Genomic DNA, 25,647 nt, shown 5'->3' with positions numbered 1-25,647 from the left:
GAGAAAGGAAAGGCTGGGAAATGATGCACAGTGCATTGCACTTCTTAACACCAGTTAGCCAGTGCATAAACAGCTTCTTCTTCTGTCTTCAAATGATACCTTAAAATGATTCCAAGATGTAAATAAATACAACATAAAAACCCAGGTGTGATACTCAGCATCCTTCATATGAAGTATGGAAGACTGCAGTGCCAAGATCCATATGACCTTGAAGCACTCTTTTGGCACTGTAACTTCTTTAAAGATGTAAATGAAGTTTCAGTTGACTGCAGGTCAAATGCATATGAGAGACTTTCTCCTCAAAGAAAACAGGTAGCTTGAAGTCCCCCAGAGTGCACCCGGCTTGTACCAGGATGCTCCATCTGGGTTTTCTCAAAAGTAATCTTGACACAGTCTTTCAAATTAAACAGTTGTCTGTGTCTGTCAGCCTCAGGGACTGTATTAAAGCCTTATTTCTTTGACAGCTAAAAGAGAGACTCCCTTCCTACCATAAAACTCCACTCCAACCACAGTGAAGTTATCCCTAGAGCAAAAAAGTTCAGATAAATTAAGATAGAATTAGAAAATTGTCTAAAGAATTTATCACAGTAAATGCAAGTGTTGCTCTGTCCCTAAAGAATAATTTTGCACAGAGTTGAGGCAAACCAGTGGCCTGAATTCCCCCTACCAACGTGGGCAAAAATTATCACCATAAGAAATACTGTCTCCACAGAAATAAGCAAGTGCTCACAGCACAGATTAATGAGAGTTCCGAGAAGAAAAATTCAAGTCCTACTCTAAAACAAGCATCCCTTGGGAAAGGAACAGTTGAACCCATCCTTTTAGACATTTTAAAACCACAGACTAAGAGAACAATGGAAATAGCAGTGCTAGAACATAATATAGCATTACTGCTGCTAAGTGTATCTTCACTAAGAGGGAAATCAATTTTCTTCAGGTTCGATGAATAATTCCAGGAGACCAGAACAAAGGGAAGAGTATAGTTCCAAAGGAACACCAGGCAGAGAATTAGTCTGCTCAGTCAGATAAGCATGCTTTCTTCTCTTAATAGTGCCCTTCTGATGAGCCAGAAGGGCTAACGAGTACCACAGGGAAGCACACTGTGGGATGGGGAGACCTTCATAGCATGGGATGCCCAAAATAGAGCGATTTTGGTGTGGCAACAATCAGAGAACTTCCCAATACAAAAACTGTCTCATCCGGACCAAGATGGTTTGAAAATCATGTTCAGTCTTACCTTAGCTGAAGAAAGACCTTTGATTTAGGGGATCTGAGAGCAGGTAAGGTCTGTTGGACTACTTAGTGAAGAACATACAGACAGAAATCCTGGACATCATCCAGCTCAGAAAACCAGAGGCATCCAAGTCGAGTGATATCCAAGGCAAACAGTTCATTAAGCTGAAGGCTGGTATCAGAACATCTGATCAGATTTCTTGTTCATGAGCCAAAATACAGTACATTCAAAGGTTTCAAAAGAGACACACTGCAATATACCGTATTTGCAAAACCTGACTGCCTCTTGACAAACACCTAATGGTATCATCATCAGAACGGTTCACTGATCCAACAAACTGATACAACTGCCTGTTGTCTCTAAGACAACATGGATCAAACCTCCAAAATTTGCTACTGAAGCTCGCTCTCCAAAACAGTAAGAAACTCTTCAGTAAGATGCTGGAGTGAGGTCTAGACACTATAAGATGAAGTAAGGGATGCAGTAGACCAAATCTAACAGCAGGAGACAAGTCTTTCCTTTAAGGGAGACAAGAAAAGTTATAGAAATTATGGAAATTTCCTAGGCTTGTCTTCAAAAGGCACTGCTGGAAAGAAGAAAACAGTAGCAAAGCTGGGTGAGCAAGAACAGTCATTGCTTTCCCCACTTGGTTTGAACGACTCTTTGACCTGGAATTAAAATGCCTTTTGTTGGCTAATGCTGGATGGTGTTGCAAGTACTGAGAAGACTGTACAGAGGACATACTTTTAATTAGAAGGGTTGGGAAACTGATTGAAGGTATTAACAATGGTGGATCAAAGATTTTTTAAAAATCTCTTTGTGGAGAAAAAAAACACATGCTACAGCATAAGGCATTTCTGTATGGTGTCCACAAAAACAATGCATGCAGCCCTTCACATTAGGGTAGAAAGCAAAGAATAATCATCCTTAATGATAAGGATACAAATGTTAAAAGTTAAAACAAGCGAAATCAAACTCTTCCAGACAGAGATTATGGCAGTTGTTGCCTCCAAAAGCTAGAAAGTGGCTTTTGTGGGAAGGCTTGGATGAAGCAGAAGTAGGTGAGTGGTCCCATTTTGGAGAAGCTATCTTGAAGGTTAGTTCCACATTCTTTTCATGAAGGAAACCTTGCAGTTTGTTGATCCCTCTTCTGATGAGCGATGCAGATACAGTAACATTCCCTCAAGCAGTGTGAATTCGAAACAGGAATGTTAGCCTTCAGATTTTGCCCAAACAACAAGAACCAGAGAAAGAAGCCAAGATTTTGCAACACTAGAAATGACATGAAGGAATAAAAGAACCCCACACATTCAAAATAAAGAAGAAATATTGCAAAGCTGAATGGCAGTAATGACAGGGGATCTCCATTTCAACCTTGCATATCATCATCTGTCCAACAGAAGGAGAACCTCTAGAGTATAATACGCCTGCAGTAAGCAAAGACTGAAAGTCTTGAGTTATACCACACAAATTAAACCTACACATAAATTTAAATTAGATAACATTAGATGCTCTTTACAGAGAGAATGCCAATTCAAAAGACTAATCCATATGTCCACACTAATAATTCCTTTTTTTTCCCCCAGTTTCAGCCAGACTTCCTGCGCTACAAGTTAATTTAGGAGTGATTGTTAACAGTTATTTTATATTAGAAACAAGAGCTAAATAAAGATGTTAATCCACATTAACAAAAAATATTTTTTAAATAATATTTTACTTTGCAGAAAGTGGAAGGTTTAACTGGATAGCTTATTTCTTGTAAGTAGCTAATAAGGATATAAATTTTTATAAATATTGGATCCTGAAGCTGGTTTCGAATGAAAGTATGAGATAATTACAGCTCCTCAACAAATCAGGACTATCATGACAGCAATGCAAGCCTAAACAAAAAACAATACACACACTATCTTAATATTTTTGAAACATAACTCTAGTGGCATTACTAGAAAAAGTAAAAGTGAAGTACACATTTCTGCTACTTTGATATTTGGTTGTATGTTAAATGTAGCATTATTCTAAAATGTAACATTTCTGGCAAGCAAAAAGATTATACTAAAAAATGAGGAATATGATTAAAATTTCTTTCTATTTCAAAGTTGGCACAGTAAAGAAAGAAATTATTTGTCCTCCGTAACCATAAAACAAAAACAAAACCCAAAATCAAACGAACATACCATATTGCAATCATCAACTCTAGAAAATCAAAGAAAAAGAAAACAAAAAATTGCAGGCCCTAATCCAATACTGTGCAAAGTAAGCCTGAAATATTTAGATGTTGTTTCACTGGAATGCATGTAAACCTGTGATGGTACACTAGTCAACCTAATGCCCAGCCCAGCCCAGGATCCTTTAGCTCTGGTGTTTTTAAAAGTTTGTATTAAAGTCACTGTTTAGCTTTCAAATTAACACATTTGATATGCAATTCCAAGATATAGAAAATATTTTAACGTTCTATTTCTGTAAATATACTGTAACTTCTTAAAGTAGAACTGCCTCTCTGAATTCAATGACACTGTTCTCCTTTCTGAAAAACGAACAGATTTGACTGTTTAGCAGAACTATCACTTAATAGGAAACACTGACTAAAATTCCATTGCTCCAACATCTTGGAAGAGAACAATATCAATTGTTAGAGTATGTATTGTTAAGCCAGAGTTGAGAAAGGGAACTTAATTATCAAACACTATTCTTACAAATTATGATTGCATGTGGAATAGATGTCAAATACAGAACTGTGTGTTGATGTCACACAGCTGAATGCTTTTCTTCCTAAATGACAAGAGGGCAGAAATAACAAATTGAGAGATCGCATTTTGTGCTTACATGAGGGTATAGTGCATACAAATAGAAGTCAATTAATTTTTCACCGAGTATCAAAATAATAACAGCACAGAAAGATAAAAACTAGCAGATTAACTAAAGATATGTTTATGCAAGAACACTAATATGTTTACACAACCAGATTTCATCACTGTTTCTAAAGCTCTTTTGTATCACATTCTAATGCTTATTCAGAAAAGCATAATGCCTCTCTAAGGAGGTACTTCAAGATGCCTGAAGCAAAACCTCTCCCTGTGAGCCTGTTTGTGAGGAACAGACAAGTTCTTTAAAGGAAAGAACACTACTTTAAATACTTAATACTTTTTAAAGTATTTAAGTATACGAAGCTTATATTCAAACTGCCACTCAAGCTACTAAGTGAGCATGTATACCAGTCTGTTTATTCCTCCCATTCCTGTTCCAGTGGCAGAACTCCCTTTTCTTTGTATACCTGGCAGAAGGATACAAGCTTGTCCAAGGGAGAGCCACAGTCCATTTCAAAATAGAGAACTGCTATAGCTACTTAATTTAGGGCACTTAAAAAAAAAAAAAAGAAAAGAAAAGAAAAAAAAACAAAGGGAAAAGCCATGTTTTGATTGCACTTGTGGCTTAGTAGTCATGGGAATCTGACACAGATACTTGGATACTGGGTGTGATTTAGGCAATCATGCTAACGTTCCAAGCAAGGTGTTGGAGCAAGATGCCCTGGAGATTTCACAATACTTCATCTTGAGAATTGTATGTGTTAGCAAAATGCAGGTGCCTAGTTCCCATGACTAAACTCAATGAGATCTTCGACAGTAATAGCTCTTGCATACTTTTCTGAATAAACAGCTATCTCATATCACATATGTTTTCTATTACCTTCGTAACTCATTGCACTGTGCACATTTCATTTTAGGCCTGAGAAGTCCATGTCTCTCCACTGGCTGTAACAAGAAATGGATTCTGCATTAAACACGTTGACTGACAAGTGCTCTAAGACCTTGTTCAAGCAGCCAGGAAAAGTAAACCATACAAGAACTCTTTCTTGTTAGATTGCTTTAGTAAGTTATACAAACCTGTGTACTGAAGGTGCATGGGGTGTCCTACAAACAGCATGTCCATATGGGGTGGATGTTTTACCCTGATTAGTCTTGTTTGATTCTCTAAAGAAGGAGTCACACAAAAGCTTGAAACAAAGTCCTTCTGACAGTCTGCATTGGTTCGACAAACTTTGCTGGCCTCGATAACTTTTCGTGCTGGCAGACAGGCATACTGCAAAGGGCAGATATAACAACTTAAGGTATTTTCCAACACAACAGAAAAAGAAAAAAAAAAGGTAATATATGTACATATATTCCTTCTTCAATCAACGCGAAGGTCTCATTGATATGTTACCAGCTCACAAAGAGCTAGAATCTGAGGGATTATTGTTTAGGCTTTTTTTTTCCAGATCCCGCAGAACATTTACCTGTTACATATTCAACCTCTCATTCCGCTTCTGGTGGAGAGGATCTGCATGCATCCAAATAAAAGCTGACATGCACAACAAAAATCAAGGCACCTGAACATAAGTCAGGGATTCCTAATAAACAAAGCCTGCATCAATGAACTACTGACTTACCTAGTTAAGAGGTTTCAGCCTTCATTGATCTAAAAGCTTATTTGGCTGAACAAAATCTTATGTTCAGGAAAGCAGCAAACCACCTCGCCCAAGCCATGTCGTTGCTAAGTGGCCTTTTTTACTGGATGAACACAGCACCTGATGCAGTGCTATGTTTCTGGTCCTACCTATGTAATACTCATTCATCCACAGGCTGAAAGACCAGATCTTTCTTGCATGCCACTGGCCAAACAGAGAACAGTAGAAAGGAACAGGAAATTGTTTTTCCCCACATGTCTCTCCTAAAAGCTCCGTGGTAATTTTCCTTTTGTTCTTAAACACAAGCAAGGAAAGTTCTTCATCTATTGTTTGCCTTAGGAAAGAAAAAAGAGGATTTTCTTGCTTCTTAGCCTGACAATTACATCGCTTTGTAGATACATGTATGTCAGACAGACACTCTGCATTAACCTCAATACAAGCTCTTTCTTTTCTGTTTAGGAGGAAGGAGCACATTTTCAAACACTGCTCTGTAGCACTGAAAATACTATTTATTTTGTAAAAAAACTCACAGCCATTCTAAGGACATACATAAGTCACAGGATTTTGGATGCTTTTATTTCGTCACTGTTCCTAAGTACCAGATAAGAGCATCAAAGCTCAGTAGAACAATGATTTATCAAACACTGTTGAACTCCAGGATGTTCCCAGCCACTACCACATTTCAAGCAAACTGCTGGTCCATGCTCAACTCTTGGAGCCTAAATACAACAAGAGGACACTGGAGTGGGAAGTTTACAATCAGAGAATCTGAAAATATAGCAGATATATTTATCCCTACAGGTTGCAACAATAACAAATTTGCACCTGTAGAAAAGTTTACACAGTTGCAACTCATGCTTTTCCTTATAGTAAACAGAACTGTTAAAAATATTCCGTCACTGTCAACATGGATCATGCATTTTAAGAAACATTTCCATACTTTGAAGACGCTAAGGCAAAATCCTACTGGGAAACTTATGATGCTTCCATAAGCTAAAGAAAATCAGTGTGATAAAAAAGGAATCAAATGAAGGCCTCAATGTTGAAAAAATTAATCTCCACAATCTTGACTTACATGGTTTTAATTTTAAATGGTGAACAGCACTGCCAACTTCATAGAAAATAACAGAACAGATAGTCTGGTGTTTTGGTTTGCCTGTAGTGTTCACTACCTTTAAAGACTGAAGCTCCAAAATACAAAATGTAGCCCTCTTCTCAGAAGTTGTTTTTCTCACCAATATTCTGCATCAAATGGTGAAGATAGGGGAAGTGTCTTTCTGCCTAAATGAATGAGGGGTAAAAGATCTTTTTTGCTTCTTCCAGACGCTGCTTGACTGATCATGGGAAAAATTACAATATTTTGACTCGTAAGACATACAGGGGGAAAGTAATGTACACATATACCTGTAATGCAAACTAGAAGTCTTCTTAAGCACTTGAGCATGCTACATACAAGTTAGTGAATATTTCTAACTTCATTTAAATTTCAAATTTACCTAGCAGAATAAGCACTTTAAATAACTTACCCGATGGCTGTCCAAGTTATTGTTGTATGAAAAGCAAATGTCTGTGAGGCTACTGTTACTACAACATTCAACTGTGCCATCAAGCCTTCTATAAACTAAAGAACAGAAGCATAAGAGAAAAAGATCAGTATTACAGTATAGAAAATTCCGAAAAAGAAATCAAAGTTTCTAAATAAAATAACCATTTTGTAGCCCTCAAGAACTAAAGGAAACCACAGAGCCTAGCCACGGTTCATTGCAACTAAAAATACCACCTTAAGAATATCGTCTGATTTCAATCATCCCACGTGCTGAATTTTTCATCTTAATAATCTTCTTGAGATCTAGTCGTAGATCTAGGGGATCTATTACTTCTGAGCTCTATGAAAAAAAAAATATTTTAGCTATTGCCTCCAACTTGTATTAAGGGCTGGCATAGAAATTTATGTCAGCTATAGTAACAATTTCACTGGCAGACTACCGAAATAACCAAAGCTCAAAGTGTCTTATTTTAAATGTAAAAGCCCTTTACAAGATTCAGGTTCTGAAAGCATTCTGAGCCCTGAAAACTGCAGCAGTGAAAAAATGATGCTTTAAAACCTGGTACAGGATCTTTCTATTCCATTCTATGCCATTTAAATTGTAATTCAATCTAACAGTTAAAAAAAAGAAAGAAATTGAATAGTCACTGTAAGAACCTGTGTCACAGCAACACTGCAGATCTTTCCTTAGGTAGATCACGCCTGAGATGTTGGTTGCTGATTTAATGCTGCATAAACAGCAGCCCATTAACATGGACCATAATGCCTGGGGCTTACAGGTGTGAGCACAGTACCATACAATTATTTCTTCAAGTACCCTAAAGCAATCAGAGACATTTTTGAATAGTGAATGACCATGAAATTAGTTCCCATATAAACTAAATTGAAAACACTGCTCTTTTTTTTTAATTTCAAGAATGTCCCTCAGGTACTGTTTTTTTGTGTAGCTTCATACTCAAATAGTTTATCCTTCATTTGTTTTATTGTCAAATAGATAGGGTCCATTTGCTATATACATTTTTATTGATACTCTGTATTTATGTTAGTTGTGAACTGTCAAGGTTTTGACAAATGACAGCTACTACAGAATGAAAGGAGTTCATTTAATTTCAGAGGAATATTTCTTACTGCTGGAGGCTTATGGCTCTGAAAATGCAGACAGACTGGTCTGATTAGAATGCAGCAATGGGACGAACTGCTAACACAATTCAGCAACCGAGCTGGATGCAATGTTAAGTCTCTAGTATTAAGTCCTTACTATTTTAATCTAAATAGCACCGATTCTGGTGCAAAATAGTCAGTTTTATTATCCATGACTCTGCAATTACATTTCAGAGAACAGTAGAATCTCAGAATATATAGCTATGGCATCTGAGGATAGGTTCTTACTTGCCATCCCAGCCCAGCTGAAAACATTTGCCAGAAATACCCTCACTTTCAGAGGGATGATCCAAACTGTTACATATCAAAAAGCATGATCTTACCTGTACTCCACTAGTTTCCATATTAAATATTTATCTTAGTTTCATCTGTAAGATTACTTTCCTTACGTGTTAAAAAATTCAAAATCCTACTTTTTCAATCTCACGTCAGAATTATACTGCATCAAAAAGCATGTGTACTTGGCTTGTCCAACCTCCTGTTTACTCCCATTATGATGAAAAAAAGGCAGCGACGATTTTCTAGCTGTGAGTATCATCATACAGGTTTTGCCCAGCTGCATCCCCTTACCTCCAGAATTCAGTCTCCATGGATGCATCCATAAATCAAACACTGGAGAGCTGTAGGGCATGTCTTGAGACACTCAGCCAATTTAGCTCGACTGCTCATTTTTGTTCTACTTAATTTTTGTTAATTGTTCTAACTTAGTTTAGTTCACATTTTTCTTCTTTGTTGGGGTAAGTTGTAGTAACAAGAACTTTAATGTATAAATGAAAACAGAAGAAAAGAGACTGACTTCTAAAAGCAATATATGCAGTCCAGACAAATATGAGTTCATGGGAAAAGATGCTGTGAGGCTGAAGAAGCAAATGAAATATAAAACCTCTTTAGTGAGAAACATCAGACGAAATGGCCATAATAAAGCACATCATTGGGTTAAGCCACACAATTTGTAATGTCATGCTGATCAAAGCAATAAGATGATGTATAGAATTTACAGATGCAAAAGATCACTGAGTTTATCCATATAACTGAACCAAAAATGGAGGAGATAACTGTAAATTGCTAATAACCAAGTCATACAATATCCTGAAAAGGCAACTCTCATTATTCAGATCATACAGGACATTTGTACAGGGTGACTGAAAGACAACAGAAATTATTTTATCTATCCCCTCCCTGCTTTTGTATTTCACAAAAAGAAAAGTCATATTGGTCACTGCTTAAGACATATTTTTATCAGGCTCAATTTATGAGACACCTGTCTCCACTAAGAAACCCTAAATACAAAGTAGTTTTTAAGACATGATAAAATTACAATATAAAATATTGAAGAGAGTATCTAAAACCATACCTCTAGCTGGAAAGCTTAGTTGTTGTAGAGTGGCTGCATTTATACAGTAGCCAATCTGTGATCTCTGCGAAAAGTCTCCCAGACAGGAATTCCAGTCTTCTACACCATAAATTGGGCAGTCTTGTAGACTAGTGACGATATCTCCCACAAAAAGACCTCTTGGTCCATTGGCAGGAGAATCCTGAGAAGAAACACTGAAGTCAGTCTTGTTATTATAGTTAAAACAACTAGGATCCATTTACAGTTGAATGGATGCTGAATATCCATTGAACAGTGAGGAAGGGTGTCACTTTCAGACTAAAAGAAAATCTAAGGTATCACTGGAACTCATCATTTTCACTGGTAATAGAGCAATACAAAAGTAATATATTCCACAAAGAAAAAAATATTTAGTGCATAAAGAAAACAGGCAGGTCTCCAAGTGTTTCAAGGGATTCCTTAAAATCGGAGCAATTATTTTCATCCAACTTAATATGCTGTGTTTTTCCTGTCATTTTAAGTTGAAGAAGCTTCAGTTAATACCCTAAATATTCCAGCAATGCAAGTTATTCTTATACTGTTAAAAGTATAAAGCACAATAAACATCATTCTCCATGAGTTATATCTGCTCATTTTTAGATCTAAAAAGGACTGAATTCTTTCAGTTCTGCTTTTCTTCAACCGTGCTGTATTTGATTAAGTCAGAAAAAAATAATTTGTTTCCAGAAAATCAGCAGAAACTCCACTTTGCTTCCAGCTGACCATGCAAGCATGAAAATCAAACTAATGTCCAACATTAAAACCAGATAGCAATAAGGAGAGTAATAATAGATATCTGAGTAGATTAACCTGATAACAATATAAAAAAACAAACAAACAAACAAACAAAAAACATACAGAAATAAGCTGCAAACTCATCTAAACAGTCTTAGAGTATGCTTAGTAGTCTTTATTCATGTCATCTTTGTTCACTTACTAATACATAAAAAATGAGATGGAGAAATAAACTTCAAACAGACAAGAAGGACAACATATTGGATTCTGAAGAGCATTGCATTGGTCATATTTAATTGTAATAATAAGGGACACAGGTACACCTCAGATCACAAAACATATAATATGAAACCAGTAAAGAACTTTTCTTACCTCTGTTACTTCAGTGACAAGTGCCCCAACACCCGTGTAATAGAAAGGGAAAAGAAAGGCTGGCAGCAGAAATAAAACCACGAAACTCACAACACCAAGAACAAAATTATGCCACACTCCTGAAAAGAAAGGAAAAAATTGTTTCTAAGTAAACACTGACAACAAAAAGGTGCAAGATTTTAATGTTAACTTTTAATTAGCTTTCCTGAAATTATTAATGTAAGAATGGATGAAAAATTAATTCATGGCAGAACATTCAGAAGAAAAATACTGGCTTCTGAATCAATTTTTAAACTACAGTTTCTATCTATAGAGATATCCATATATCATAAATATTTAAAAAAATAGTGGAAAGAAATCTATTACTTGTCACCTTTTTCTGGAATAAACCCATGAAGATTCTTAATAAATAGGTTTATACATGAATAAATACTCATTGTCCTAGTCAGCAAAAAGTACAACATTTAGTTGCAGTTCAGTATTTTTCATGGTTATTTCCACTGTAAGAAGAAAAATAATGACATCTGTGTGTGCCAAACAAGGTTAGAAATTTATTTGAAAAAAGGCTTCTTTTACAAGACAATCTAGGCCTAAAACCACTCCATGAAATTAAGTATTCTAACCAGCATTTCCAAACATTATTTTAGCAACGTATTTGTAACAGCACTCTTGACAGAATGCTGTGCTCCATAGGATGAAACAAACCTCTGTAAGTCACATTTGCCTTCCTTCAGCATTAAGCACTACGAAAATTTGTTCATTTCATTTACGCTGTTGGAAAACATTTTGCAGACCAATGCAGGAAAACTTTTCAGTGCTGAAGACTCTGTATATCTTTCTTCTTCAACTTGGTAAGAGGGTTTGATAAAATTCTATATTTACAGTACAGTGTTTCTGATGCTACACAAATGGGAAACATTGAAAGTACTTGAGTACTTCAGCTGAGTTTGTTCCCATTTTCAGGAGTAGTTATTTCCTAAAGTAATTTCTACTTCTGAGAGTTTTTGATCATATCTCACTGATGGATAATCAGATAAAGTGTTTCAGCATTCAGTTATTTTTATCAAACACACATAGGCTTATATGCACAAACAAATGCAATGAAAGAACTACTAAGAAAATATTTTAATTGATCTTTTATCTTTAAACAAAACAAAACCTTTATTTTTTTCCAGCTTACTGACCTCTAAACATCTAAGACAGGCACAAAATTGTTTTGTAACAGTGTGGTCATTGGAGCATAAATTGGAGGGAAAAAAAGAGTTGATGGACGTGTCGGAGGGTGACAAGAAATACTTTCCAACAGCCAACAAAACATAGTCCTTAATAGAATAATCTACACAGTTTGCTGTGTGGAATACAGCAGAAAAGCCTAAAATAGGAAGGCTTCAAGTTCATCCCAAGTGATCCTTAGAAAAAACAAACAGCCTAAAAATGAGAATAGCTGTAGAGGCACACTTCACACAACCTTCAACATACCTTAAATAATACTTCAAAAAAATTTTAACTCTCTTTTTCTGTTAAAGACAAGACAAAATTAAAAAAAAAAAAAAAACCACCAACAAAACCAAAAGCATTGATTTGTACTAACTACAAGCAAGTGATGTACAGCAGTACTTTTTAATTACTAAGCAGGGAATGAAAGCTAAAAATATGTCTCACAAAAATGCCTGTTCGTTATTGTTGAACTCATGATGCCATCTGCTGTACAAAAATATATTCTTTGAACTCAGTGTAGAAGTGAACTACTAAAGGAATATTCAGTATATTCTCTACTAGTTCTTACATTTAGTAGCCATACAAAATCCAAAATATTGTATCTGTAAGTGCAGATCTTCAGTATACTGAAGATTTGATATTAGATTCATTCAACTGCTCTTAAAATTAAGAAAAACAGAGTCAAATTTACTGAATATCATATTTTAGCATCATAAAACATCCTAGTGCTGAAATATACATATGACTAATTGTAAAAAAAACCTGCATATATTTGTTATAACAAAGTGAGAACAAGCCACTGATGCTAAGCAGACTTGCAAGGTGTTTGTTCCTACCTTGTGTAACCCTATTTCAGGTTTTCTCAAAATGATTACAAGTGTTCACTCTTCAAGCTATGCAAGCAATTCTTTTCTACTGCAGCTTATAAACTAATTTTTTTAGATGGTTTTCCAGAAATAAATGCAAACAACTCATTTTAAGAATTATTTCTTCTCTTTTGGTTCTGTTCACACCAGCTGAAAATGGAAATTGATTAATTTCAGAAAAACTTGCAAGTATGCTTTGCTAAGTGTTCCTGTGCTAGTCTAAAATCCTCTTTATAAAGCTTTACAGTTACAATATTCAAAAAACAGTGTTAGTATATTCATAGTACAACAGGCTGGCTGTTTTCTATTGCTCCCTGCAACAGAAAATTATATTTATGATGAACTGAAGCATAACATTAATTTCTCTACCTTTCCTTCAGTATGTTGGGAACATTCTTTGTCTCTAGAAGTCAGTAATACAAGCAATTGAAGCATAACACCATCTCAGTATAACTTCCCACAACAATGGTGCTCTAATTCCCAGTATCCAGGGATTTCCCTTTAGAACAAAAGACATCAAATGAAAACCATTTGGAAGCTTATTTGGAGCCATTAGCTGCTATTCTCTTTGGAGATGTTTGTGGTTTAGCCTTTATTTCCTTCTGATAGCAACATCAAAACCCAGTCAACTATTTAATAATGTAACTCACACTTTATTGAAAATCACTCAAGATACTGTTGAAAATCACATTGCTCCTATTGCAATTGTGGTCACACAAGAATGTTCACTTGTGACAGCAAATGACATTTCATACCACCAATCTTTAGTTTGAGCATTTTCCAGCTTGCATGCCCCACCATTTCACTATTTAGGTCATTCAATATGCAAAAAGAGTTAAAAAGGAGCTTCTGTACCTGAGCTGGTCTAAGAGCTTATGCTATTGGGAGAGGATGATCAGAAACTACATTCCCAGCCACATCTATGAGCATTCTGAATCAGATATAAGACTTAATATTTTTCAAGGCAGGAAAACTGTACTCATTAAACTCCTAGAAACAGAACTATTCTGCCTCAGAAAATAAACATAATAAGGAGAGTAGCAATTAAAAACAAAATAATGACATCACAGTTTAGGTTCAGAACAGAATGACCATCTTTAGGTAAAGAGAAGTTTTTATGCTTCTCCATTTTAAATGTTTGGTTTTCTACCAAAGATTTACATATGATGCCTGTAAAGTAACTGTGCTAAGCAAAGACTTACTAAAAGAGCAGAAAATATTACCTGCACAAAATATTCTTAGCTGCTGGACTGGTGATATTAGTTGCAAGTGGGTTGTGAAGAGATCAACAAACGCGCCAGGATAGACAATGAAGATAAAAATCCCAAATCCATTAAATCGTACTTGTTCTCTTAAAAAGAAAAAAAAAAAAAAAAGAAAGAAAAATGAAGAGTTATTGTACACTAGGAAACAAAGACCTGTGAGATTCTTCATGGCATATGTATTTTTGCCTATGAGAAGAACAAAAATTATAATTATAAAGCTAACTTATTTTTCATAACATGAAGGACAGAAAGATAATCAAACTAGAGGATACCTTCTGCACTATCTGCCACTTTTATGCAACAAGCAGTTATGAGCCTGGTAAAAAATAAACACCAAATTCAATTTCTTTTCTGCCTCCTACACAACAGTAATGCATTAAATACTTTTTTTTTTTTTTTTTTTTTTTTTTTTTGAAGTAATAGATACTTTAACATATAAGTTCATATTAGGGTTGTCTTTTAAGTAAAAAGTGATAACGTTTATGACTCAATTTCAAAGTAATCTATGAAAAATTACTTGGAAAAAGCTATGTCTTCCCTTTACCAGGTACACCCTTAAAGGCACTTTTTTGGTGCTCTTTGAAGTTACATATTTTATTAGGGACTTGTAGAGGTGTGGCAATCACATTCAAAGACAGTTGTTGCAAACCAGGCACAAATCAGCTAATTCTTTTTGTTTGTTTATTTTTGTGGATGTAGCATTATATTTAAATCCTTTTTAAACAACACCAGCTCCAAGAATGAGGTGCATATAAAATAAAAGAAGACAGAAAATTATGAATAGAATTTATGCAAAATGACCCAGAGTGAACACATGAATTCCCTGCATTCAGCTCTTAAGACCTACCCTTACTACAAATAAGAAATCTGCACTCTCATAGGCATTCCATACTTCATCACTTAGATAGAAGATGGACAGAGAAAAGACTTCTTTGGCATAAGCTTTGACTAAGCTAAGACTCAAATACTTTAAGCTTTTGTAGTTCACAGCCAATACTATCTTGAACTGAAGTTGGCAAAAGTGTGTAATAGATTTCAGAGAGTCAAAGTGATTTGCCTGAAAACATTATTATCATAGATGATGATAATAATAAACAGGATTTTTCCACATACAACTATTTAGTAAAACCTGAGGATTGACTGCAACAGCACTACACACCCAACCTGTACTAGAGGAAAAATAACAAATCAAACAAAACGAAAACGGAAAAAACAGCAGCAGCAGAAGTAAAAAACAACTTAAGCCTTCCAGATTTTAACCAACAGCAACTTTACATTGGACAATACCATTTTTTTTCTCCTAAAAATAGATGAGAATCAAATTTTAACAAAAAGATAAACTGAAGCTGAATATTCAAAGCCATCACCCCAGATCTTGAGTGAAAGTATCATACTACTCTTATACCAAACCAGGTTACAAACGTCAGAAACAGCTCTACAGTTACTCCTGAATTCTCTGCAGTTAACCAACAGCACCTGAAGGAAATTTTCTTATCTCTTCCTGTTGTGGGATGCACAAGTGTAAGAGCTTCTTCTTTCACCAATAAAAGTATTGAACATAAGAGAAACCAAGCTTGCAGACAAATGGATTATATGATACATGGGGACCCACATCATTCCTTTGACTGAGAACATTCAGGACCATAAAACAGGTAGTAACGGGTTTAGATGCGTCACAGCTTCCTACGCTCAAGAAAATCAGTGAAACAATTTAGGATTTCATGCCCATGGGACAGCTAATGCCTCTGACAATTAGGAGAAACATGGAGGACACTGGAAAATCAGTTCCAGGAAGCACCACTTAACCATCTTATGCTGAAGTGCCATTTAAGTGGAATGATTAACCAGGTCAAATAACTTTTTTTGTGAAGTAATCGTCACAGTTAAGTAATAATAAAAATCTCATCTGTGATCAAAACTTCACCCATCATTGAGATTAACAGGGACAAATCACATTTGACTGAATTGCTGCTTTAGCCCTTTTAGATGCTACTTCACAAGCTGTGTTTAACAACCAAAAAAAAAAAGTATTTTAAAGTACCATCATGCAAAAACATGCAAGTCCTCTTCAAATGCCACAGCTCCAGAAATACAACTGCTGTGTGAAAAACAGGATCACTCAAAAGCAGAATTATTTTAAACCTGATGTGGTGTGGTATATTTACAAAGCAGAATTCCTTTCTCACAATCAGTAGAATACACTTTTTATGAAAACTTTGTTCTTTATTGTACTTTAGAAACTTAAAATCTAAGAAAGCTATGAAATAAAGAATAAACAGATTGTCAAGAAAAGCTGAAAAAATGACGACAACATTTCCCTTGTAATTAAATACTCTGGAATATTAGGCTTTGTTGGCACGTAGTAAGAGAAAAGTAGTTTGTATTACCGAATAGCTGCCACCCCATGGCCGACTTCATGTATCACACCACTGATGAGGATTGCAGAGAAGAAATAGGTCAGCTGGCTGACAGGCAAATTTACACCAGGCACCTGTTCATGTGGGCATGACAACAAAACAAAACAAAACACACTAGGAAACCAAGAGGTACAAAGACAAATTATTCTGTCTCTAGCCTTGCTGTTCTCACTCAGCTTTCTCAGCCCACCAACACAGTAAGAGCCACTCACACAGCACTGCTGGTTTGCAACTCCTCTCAGTTTACTCAATATATTTTAAAATACATGGAATATATATTCGTATGTTAAAGATTGAAAAGCTCTCTAGGAGAAAAAGCCTTCACTCTTCCTATTCAGTCCCCACAACCAAGACAGAGTGTGTCCTACTTTATATTAAGCTCCAAAATTTTATAAACACATATGCAGCCTTCAGCTATAATGAGAGAGGCTTGGCACTATGAGAAGTGGTTTAAATTGTGCTGCAGACAGTCAGCTATTGAGATCCACTCTCCAAATAGGAAAGGAAAGGAAGGGAAAGGAAAGGAAAGGTGTAAAAGTTATAAAAAAAAAAAAAAAAAAATTAACAGCCTTCAACTGGAATTGTCAGTCTCCCCTCTCTCTGTATATAAAGTATGAGATAACTCCAAATTTAAAAGATCACAAAAGGGTAAGTTCTCTCTATTGTTCAAGTTTTGGCAGTCTACATATGGCAAATTAACATTTAAAACAGCGCTTGCAATATATATATTATTTTGATAAAGGTATAACATGCATGCCATATTGCTGTGGATTCCCACCACACCTCAGCTCTTCTGAGGAACCATCAGAAGGAGGAACCATCTTCTCTCTCCATGGGACAGATAGATGCTCAGTTCTCAGATCTTCTCAGCTGCTGTGGCTGAAGTAGCAAGGCCACACCACTTGAGCTGCTGACATGGGGGGCAGTTCAGTCATCCTGCCTACCCTGCTGCTCTCCCATTTCCAAGTAAGAAATACTGGGGTACTATCAGCTGCAGTATACTTGGCATTAATTGTGGTTCAGTGGGAGAAAAGAGATGCTATAGGCAAAAATTCCTCACCTGCCTCTAAGACTCTTCAAATGACCTTGTTTTACACAAAAAGCTGCAGCTCCTGGCTGCTGTTCCAGCAGCAGATTCAACTGAACAGACCCCAGTTAACTCTACCGTTCAGTCCAGCTCATTTCTCAACTATATGCATTTTACTACCCATGCAAAACTCTGCAACAGCTTGATGAGACTAACTTGCTCTAAAAAAAAAAATCCTTCAGAGGACCATATTCACTAGTATTATACTGGACCATTTCACAAATTCTGGTCAGACTGTGATCATGACCAAGGAATACTGGCACAACAATCCTACTTCACTGTATGAAAATAGCTACTATTCACTTGTTAAGCATCCATTGCAGCTATTGAAGCATCAGCTGGTGGCACTAATGGATCACTAAAGTGGTATTCTCAGTGGCTGTCTGCTCTATATACATAGAAGGACAGACAGCAACAGCAAAAGCCACCATCTTAGCGCCACCCTGAGTGTAGCATATGAGAAATGCTTTTCAGTGCACATGTCAAAGCAAGTTTAAGATACACCTAAAAGGGAAGCTAAATATCATGAAGGATTCATGCAGTAGTTTGTGAATAGGCATTGCCATCTTATATTTCATGGTCTTCCAGTAATGCCTTTATTGAAAGATCCTTTCCTAATAGCTGATCTTCTTAGCTGCTTTTGTTAACAGGCAGCCAACGCAAGAAGGGGCAGCTACTGAGTTACCTACTGGTGGATAGTTTGAATAAAGTACAGGACTGAAAAAAAAAATAAGAGAAAAGGTGCAAAAAAAAAAACTTAATCAATGGAATGCAAGCAGAACTGTATTTCCCCTCCCCCAAAACTGAAGGCTAAAGGCTAAGCAGATCCATGCCAAACGCTGAAACATAGTTAACAAATTTATTTATTTTTTAAAGAAAGCACCTAACTTTGTCTCTTCCAAGGCAATTAATTAATTATGAAACATACAGATAACTAATTTAAATGAGGAGAAGACTTTCCTCACTTTTTCTTCATTATTTGCAACCTCATTTGGGTCACTTTTTAGAATCAACTTATGCTACCACATTCCCCTCAAACATAATACTGGAATTCTTTAAAAGCAGAATTATACAACTGAGTATAATTCATTTCAGAAATGAAAGAATAAGGTAGGAAAGAAAGTCAATCACAAGTCAGCTTAGGAGAAGTAATCTCATCCCCATACATATGGCATAACACTATCCCTATAATATCCATCTTTTTCAGTACTGATCTGTCCTTGGTTTGAGCGCAGTGATACTGCCAATATGCAGTTACTGAGGAATCCATTCCACGCTGAAATTGTTAATATTATGCTATACTTCAGCTTCCATAGCTACAGTTCACGCCAGATTGCTTCCAAGGGCTCATCTTTACTTTGCTTTCCTTTTATTTATTTATGTCACTTACATAGAAAAGCTGAGTATTGCAAATGATCAGTTTACTCTGGTATCAAAAAAGTGGATAGATCCACTGAATCACAGAATGGCTTGGGTTGGAAGGGACCTTAAAGATCATCTAGTTCCAACCACCCTACCACGGGCTCAGTAGCCACCCACTAGATCAGGAAATGATCTTGGAGGGGAGGGGAGGGAAGGGAAAAGAAAATGTAAAGGATGTTTTTCTTATTCTGGAATGTAATAAATATACATTGTTAGGATTGACCCTATTTGCAAGTAAATGAGAAATCTTCAGTCTCGTGTTCAATCTGTGCTCTCTTGGACACACAGCAAACCACCAAGACATCCCACTTGCTCCTGCCTGCCTCTAGAGATAATTCAGGTGCAGGTTGTGGACCATATGACCACATTGGCCATACCAGTACTTCTTTCCCAGGTTGTCTCCTTTTCCAGCACATACTGCATTTGCTATATTCACCCTGTATGTGTGAAACAAATCCAAACCATACCAAATGCACTGAATTTGTAGCACATGCTAATGTGAAGGTCTATCCTGCGAGCACAGAATCCCCAACTTCTGCTCACTTGACCGAATATTAAAATAGAGCAAAATGGTTGGGTATCACTGCCATATAATAGAAGGCAGAGCAACCTCTGCCTACACATTGTAGTCAGAGAGAATTCTTGGAGAAATAAGGTTTAAACTAAGGTTAAAACTGTTCTGAGTTCAATGTCATTTCTTCCATTACCACCTTACATATTTTGATGCAAGACATAAAAAAAGACAATATTTGCAATCTCTCCCATTCTATAAAATACATTCCTTTCTAAAATAACATTCTATATTGTCCATCATCAGAAATCCATGAAACAATAAAATAAATTGTTACCAAGCCTTTGGCTAGATATTGCCAGAAACAGGACCCTGTAAATTAGGCAGAGGTCCTTGAACAATCAAAAAATACGCCATCTCCTCACTAATGAATCTTTGCTTCTACAATAACACAAAGCTCTTTAAAACTCTTTCCCTCCCCACTAATACTTTGTATAATAACAAATGAAAGAAAATACCTCTCTTCTTGTCAATTATGGATTAGTTTTGCAAACTTCAAGGCCACCATTGCCTCTACTGCTCAGAGAAGGTAAACTCTTACTGCTGTTTTGTATTCTTAGTACTGTGATTGCTGTTTTCTATTCTAGTATAATAACTTAAAGCTTTTCAAAATCAGTAGCCATTTCTCACTTCTGAGAGTATTTAATATGAGATCTTCCACATATTTGCCTTTATTTGTCTTCTCATTTTTTACCACCTCCATCTCACTTTTAAGGTTGATAATAAACCAGCAAATTTTTTATTTAAATGAGTATCAGCAGCTGGGTTATTCTTACATGGGAGAATTTGAGTATTGCATATCTCATTAAGAAGATGGTTAGTATCAGCTCACAACCCTCAAATGAAGACCTGAGGAGAAAACACTTACCACAACTTGCAGCATGCGATCATTCTGGGCTGTTGGTGCCTCAGTCAGCATCTGTGTCAGTGTTTGCATCAGTGTCTTTCCAAGAAGAATCACAGAGCCAAACATAGCAGCTATACCAAACACCATCCCCATGCTGAACCTACAAAACAGACAAATGGTTAAGAAATGCATAGGTGCTAGAATACACTTAACCACATTAGTACAACTTAGCAGACAAAACAAGTAAGGCAAAACTTACCAAGTGCTACTACTTTTCACACATCAACAATACAGTACAAAAACATTAGATAAAGGAAACTAACAGTGCTAATAGCATATATCAGTAACATAAACTTGTATAACACTGTCCTTGTTTAATAAGTGTTTGACATCCAAATCAGATCTCAATTCATTTTCAAATATTTTTATGCTGTTCTTATATATTCTAATCTTTATTCAGTTACCCAATATGAGTAACTTGTCATTAACCATGAACAAAAACATAACTTTACAATGTATAATTTAACATGCTGTACCACATCACCACATATTTAGTGCTGTGGATCAAGTGATGAGGTAGTACACATACATACTTGCATCTTCTTCACCAGTAATAAAAAAATAAACAACATTTACTTGAGAATCAAACTTCGTTAAAGAAGAAAAATTAGGAGATACAAATGCAACACTAGGTTAAAATCAATTACTTTAAAGACATTTTTCCTCTCATCCATTTAATTTATTAAAACCATTATGTTGAAAAACATTTCAATTTAGATCAGCCCATCTAATGGCTGATTTTTATTCATCATTATTATTCTTTTACTCTATCATATACTTGAAGGATGTGATAAAATTTATTTTCTAGCTAAAGCATTTCAATTCATTAGCTGTTCTTTTCACAACAGCATAATTGTTCTTTTACCATCCTTAAAAAGGCTCACTGGAAATTAACAAATTTATTTTAATCAATATGTACCTATAACGTTAATTAAATAGAGTGGTATAAACATTATGCTGTAATAAATTATACACAGTAAAAATTGTGGTTGACATTGAACTATTTAAAATCAAAGTAAAATCACTCCATGCTAGAGAAACCAACAGGAAGCAGAATTCTCTTTCACAACTATCTCTTTGGAGATAGAAATACAGGAAATGAAAATAAATTCAAGCCCTACTCCTTTTTTTTCAGATAGGATAAAGACTTACAGTAGGAAAGCAGTTCAGCAATAATTTCCTAAACCAGTCCAGAAGCATCCATACTAACCACTCTGCTAATTTACCCATTACTAGCAATCTGTGCAATCTTAGCAGGGAAAATAGTAGGTAAGTAAAAGAGAGAATGAGAGCAATGTGCTTCTGATTAGGTATAGTTGCTGAATGCCTGGGAAATGATTGGCAACAGGGGCATGATCAGAGGAAAATTCAATGTACAGTAATGGACAGATCTGGGATATGAGAAGCTGCTTTCACATCTGCGTCTTCACACAGTAACATATGTAACAGCTCTGTATTTAAGAACTATGAATGGCTCAAACCGCAGGTAGAAATACAGTTTACGGATTTCTAGTTTTATAGTATATCAATGTGTAACTTAGCTATGTTATTTTTAGCAGAGGAGATAGACTTATGCTGACACAGTACATTTATGGCTACCATGTTTGTTCAATTTTACTGTTAGTCTACAGTAATAACCAGATCTACCCATTCCACTGCTATGGATAAAAGGTATACATATGGTGATAGTTGCTGCCTCTGTACTCATTTGACAGAAAAAAAATATCCTGAATGTATACCATAAATACAGAAATCTGGGTTTCCACCTCCCCCAGTTGTAGAACTGCCGGTTGAAGAGCGTTGTTTGCCATCGCATGTGAAAAGGAGAGACACTCAAGCCATAATTCACCAACCAGTCTTCATAAGATGCCTTCAAAGAGCTGGATGACTGCAAAAAATGGAAAGTTAGGTTAACTCAAAAATGTAAGGAAGATTTGTGCTACGTGACGAAGCAGTAAAACAGATCCATTCATATGTAAAGACAAACATATAACTTCAGGTACATGTAATCGAATCATAGAATCACAGAATGGCCTGGGTTGAAAAGGACCACAATGATCATCCAGTTTCAACCCCCTGCTATGTGCAGGGTTGCCAACCAGCAGCCCAGGCTGCCCAGAGCCACATCCAGCCTGGCCTTGAATGCCTCCAGGGATGGGGCATCCACAACCTCCTTGGGCAACCTGTTCCAGTGTGTCAAAATCCTCTTTGACTCATAGGTGTGACATATAGTACAAAAAGGTATGCTACTGCTTTGAGTAAATCACTGCAGTTCTAGGATTATGAGAGAGATTGGGTATTCAGTAGTATTTATCAAATAAGATCCTTATTATCTTTATTACTGTTACATCACTTTGAGTGATTTTTTAACTGTCTGGACAGAAGGCTACAAAAATGAACTTTTATGGTATTTCTTTTCTGTATATTTTAGTAAATGCTTTTAAAATTGTAGTAAAGAAAAACATATTCTGTTGGCATCAAATTGTTTCTAATATTGGTAAGATGCGGATCAGTAGTGGGAGTATCCTTTAGCAAAGACAAAAATGAGGTCTACTTTTCAATCACAGACTACTACTGAAGAGACTTGAAATTCATGGGCATACTACCAAAAAGGCAGAAGGACTTTAAAATTACCAACCTGTTCTGCAATTGCAATTTTACTGATAGCTTTTCAGGATACTGTTGGTACACCTTCCTAATAGTTCCAAAGACTTCTCCTTATATTTGTCTTTGTAATGAATGCAACCTATGGACTGTATAATTAATACTTTATTGCATTAGTACCCAGTATTATGAATGAACAGTAGCAGTTTTGCAACTGCTATTTTATAATATACGGTGCTGGTTTTCTCAGTAGTCCTTCCTCAGCCTGCTTTCTGGAAGATAGTATCAGAAAGCCAACGAAGGACAGCTTTCCCTAGAGATTAAAAGAGAAATTTGTAGCTGAGGAAAAGTGTATCAGAGCAGAAGTGTGTCTGACATAACCCAGACAAGTCTTGAGAGCTGTCTGAACGATAGCATTGCTCCTGAGTTTCCCTATGAGAAGCAGAACCTACTGAAGATGTCAGGAATGTGCAGTTCACAAGAGACTCCCCTGCGCCCCCAGATGGATCTTCACAGGTTCCTGGCTGCCTTCCATGGTTCTTGAAACAAATTTAGAACTTGCCAAGTTCCTTGCACTACTTCTGGCCTTCTGTGGTGGTGGCAGGAAACAAGCAGGGTGTCGTATCTTCTACAACCATACTCATAGCTTTTCTCATTTTGTTGAATTAATAACAACGTAAACTAAAATTTACTAAACTAAAAAAATAGTTCAAGTAGCAGCCCTCCATGTTATTCTTTCTACTCGTATGTTTCTGTGTAATTTCCATCTACAACTTGATTGATTTTAGTCATATTTTTGTTCAGTCAGCTGAGGACAACCACAGAAATTTTTGTTGTAATGTATCCCCTAGTCAATACTGGTCAGTCATTCCCTACAACACTGCTAAGTTTACTATCCACAACCACATCAGCATTTGCTAGCCTACTTTTAATAGAAGAGATGACAAAGAATATCACACTTTTACAAATAACACTTAGGCCAGAGAAATAAAGAAAAATGCCTTCTCACATAATGTATCTGGCAATTAAGAACAAAAATCTGCATGCCATTAAATACATCTGACATGAGAAATCATCTTTTGCAAATTCAGTAAACATATGTAACCCATTCAGTTCACATAGGATAAAAAACAAAACAAAACAACAACAAAACAAAAACAAAAAAAAAACCCACAACAATCCCAAACACTCTGAAACCTAAGCAAACAAAAACCACCCAACCAAAAAAGAAACAAATAAACAAGCATTATAATCAAAAATAGAGATCTGGCACTTCAAAAATATCTGTTCTCTTAACCACATACAAAAACATCAACCACATTTCCCCTAGAATTTCCACTAATGCATCCCTTCAAATTCATTCTAACCAAACCACAGCCCTTCTCTACTAGCAAGGCATAAACGAATTAGCAGCTCTTAATGAGAAATGCAGGATTCTTGAATAATACATTTGCAAAGAGACACAAAAAACAACTTTGGTTTGTAAATGGTATTCATAATCACTAAATGACAGCATCCCTTGAAACAAGTTACTACATTCTTTTCAAAGCGTATTAAAAATCTCTATGTAAACTTTTGCTCCTTCTGTTCTGAGTCCAATGATCACAACATTACGACACGCACCATCTTGCCCTGGTATGAGGTATGTTATTACCCTTTGTTTCATCTCAATCCTACTCCACAGACCTGGGTTCAGCTTCTCTAACTTGAACTCTAAGTGATCTCTGCTACGTTAATTTTACTATAAAAGCGATACCCTTTTTATTTATGCAACCTTTCAAATTAATGACCGCCTACTAAATACTCCAGGAGCTCCATAAATATCTGCCAGCAAGCAGGAGCCCTTAACATTCTTTTGTGCTGACAAAGGCTGTTCAAGAGCCCTAGACCATTTCAGCTTCCTGACCTTAAAAGCTGAAGGCTCACCTCGACTGAATGGGCCTAAAGCATCTTTTATTTCTGATATCAGAAGGAGGGACAACCTTCTACCCTTTTCACATCACTGGTCCTTCAGGCAAATGGGATGACTTAGCATGCTGGGGAGCAGCAATTCAGGGGCCTGCCTAAGTGACACCTTTTTGTAAGATCCAGCCTTCACCAGGAAGCTTTCTTATTTATCAGTGGTTCAAATGAAGAGCAGCAAGAGGAATTTTCCAGAACCCAGCTTAAGTCATTGTTGATTTGCTAACACAAATGTACCTTGTAGTTCAAGCAATATTAGGTGAGTTTATTTGTGCAAAATGTCATTCATACACATAGCTCTGCCTTTCATATTACAGAATCCCAAAGAGTGAGACTGTCTAACAGAAACACTTGAAATCTGAACAAAAATAATAAGAGATCAAATTAAGCAAGAGACATTGCACGTCTAAAATGTTTACAGAATAAACATCAAGTTACAGCACATATCCTCTTGCCCAAAACAC

General features: G+C 36.1%; 1 protein-coding gene across 5 annotated transcripts in view; it reads right to left on the bottom strand.

The window, feature by feature from the left end:
* Positions 1-25,647, bottom strand: part of MBTPS2 (membrane bound transcription factor peptidase, site 2) — a 32,487-nt gene that overhangs the window by 5,223 nt on the left and 1,617 nt on the right. Inside the window, exons 2-10 of one of the 5 annotated variants that reach the window (XM_042867906.1) lie at positions 22,357-22,505; positions 20,579-20,717; positions 16,601-16,704; positions 14,172-14,299; positions 10,865-10,983; positions 9,740-9,920; positions 7,205-7,299; positions 5,116-5,311; positions 4,919-4,983 (exon numbers count right to left, since the gene is read on the bottom strand). In XM_042867906.1, coding sequence (XP_042723840.1) covers positions 4,952-4,983; positions 5,116-5,311; positions 7,205-7,299; positions 9,740-9,920; positions 10,865-10,983; positions 14,172-14,299; positions 16,601-16,704; positions 20,579-20,717; positions 22,357-22,505 — 1,143 coding nt within the window. In that variant the 3' untranslated portion in view covers positions 4,919-4,951. Of the gene's footprint in view, positions 1-4,918; positions 4,984-5,115; positions 5,312-7,204; positions 7,300-9,739; positions 9,921-10,864; positions 10,984-14,171; positions 14,300-16,600; positions 16,705-20,578; positions 20,718-22,356; positions 22,506-24,844; positions 24,928-25,647 lie in introns of those variants that run through there. The other 4 variants (XM_042867904.1, XM_042867903.1, XM_042867902.1 and 1 more) reach the window with 4 other exon arrangements.

Source organism: Lagopus leucura, unplaced genomic scaffold, assembly GCF_019238085.1.
Source record: "Lagopus leucura isolate 7727_CA_CO unplaced genomic scaffold, USGS_WTPT01 Super-Scaffold_100001, whole genome shotgun sequence".
NCBI lineage: Eukaryota > Metazoa > Chordata > Aves > Galliformes > Phasianidae > Lagopus > Lagopus leucura.
The sequence above is the reverse complement of the archived record's forward strand: the minus strand, read 5'-3'. Positions and strand labels throughout refer to the sequence as shown.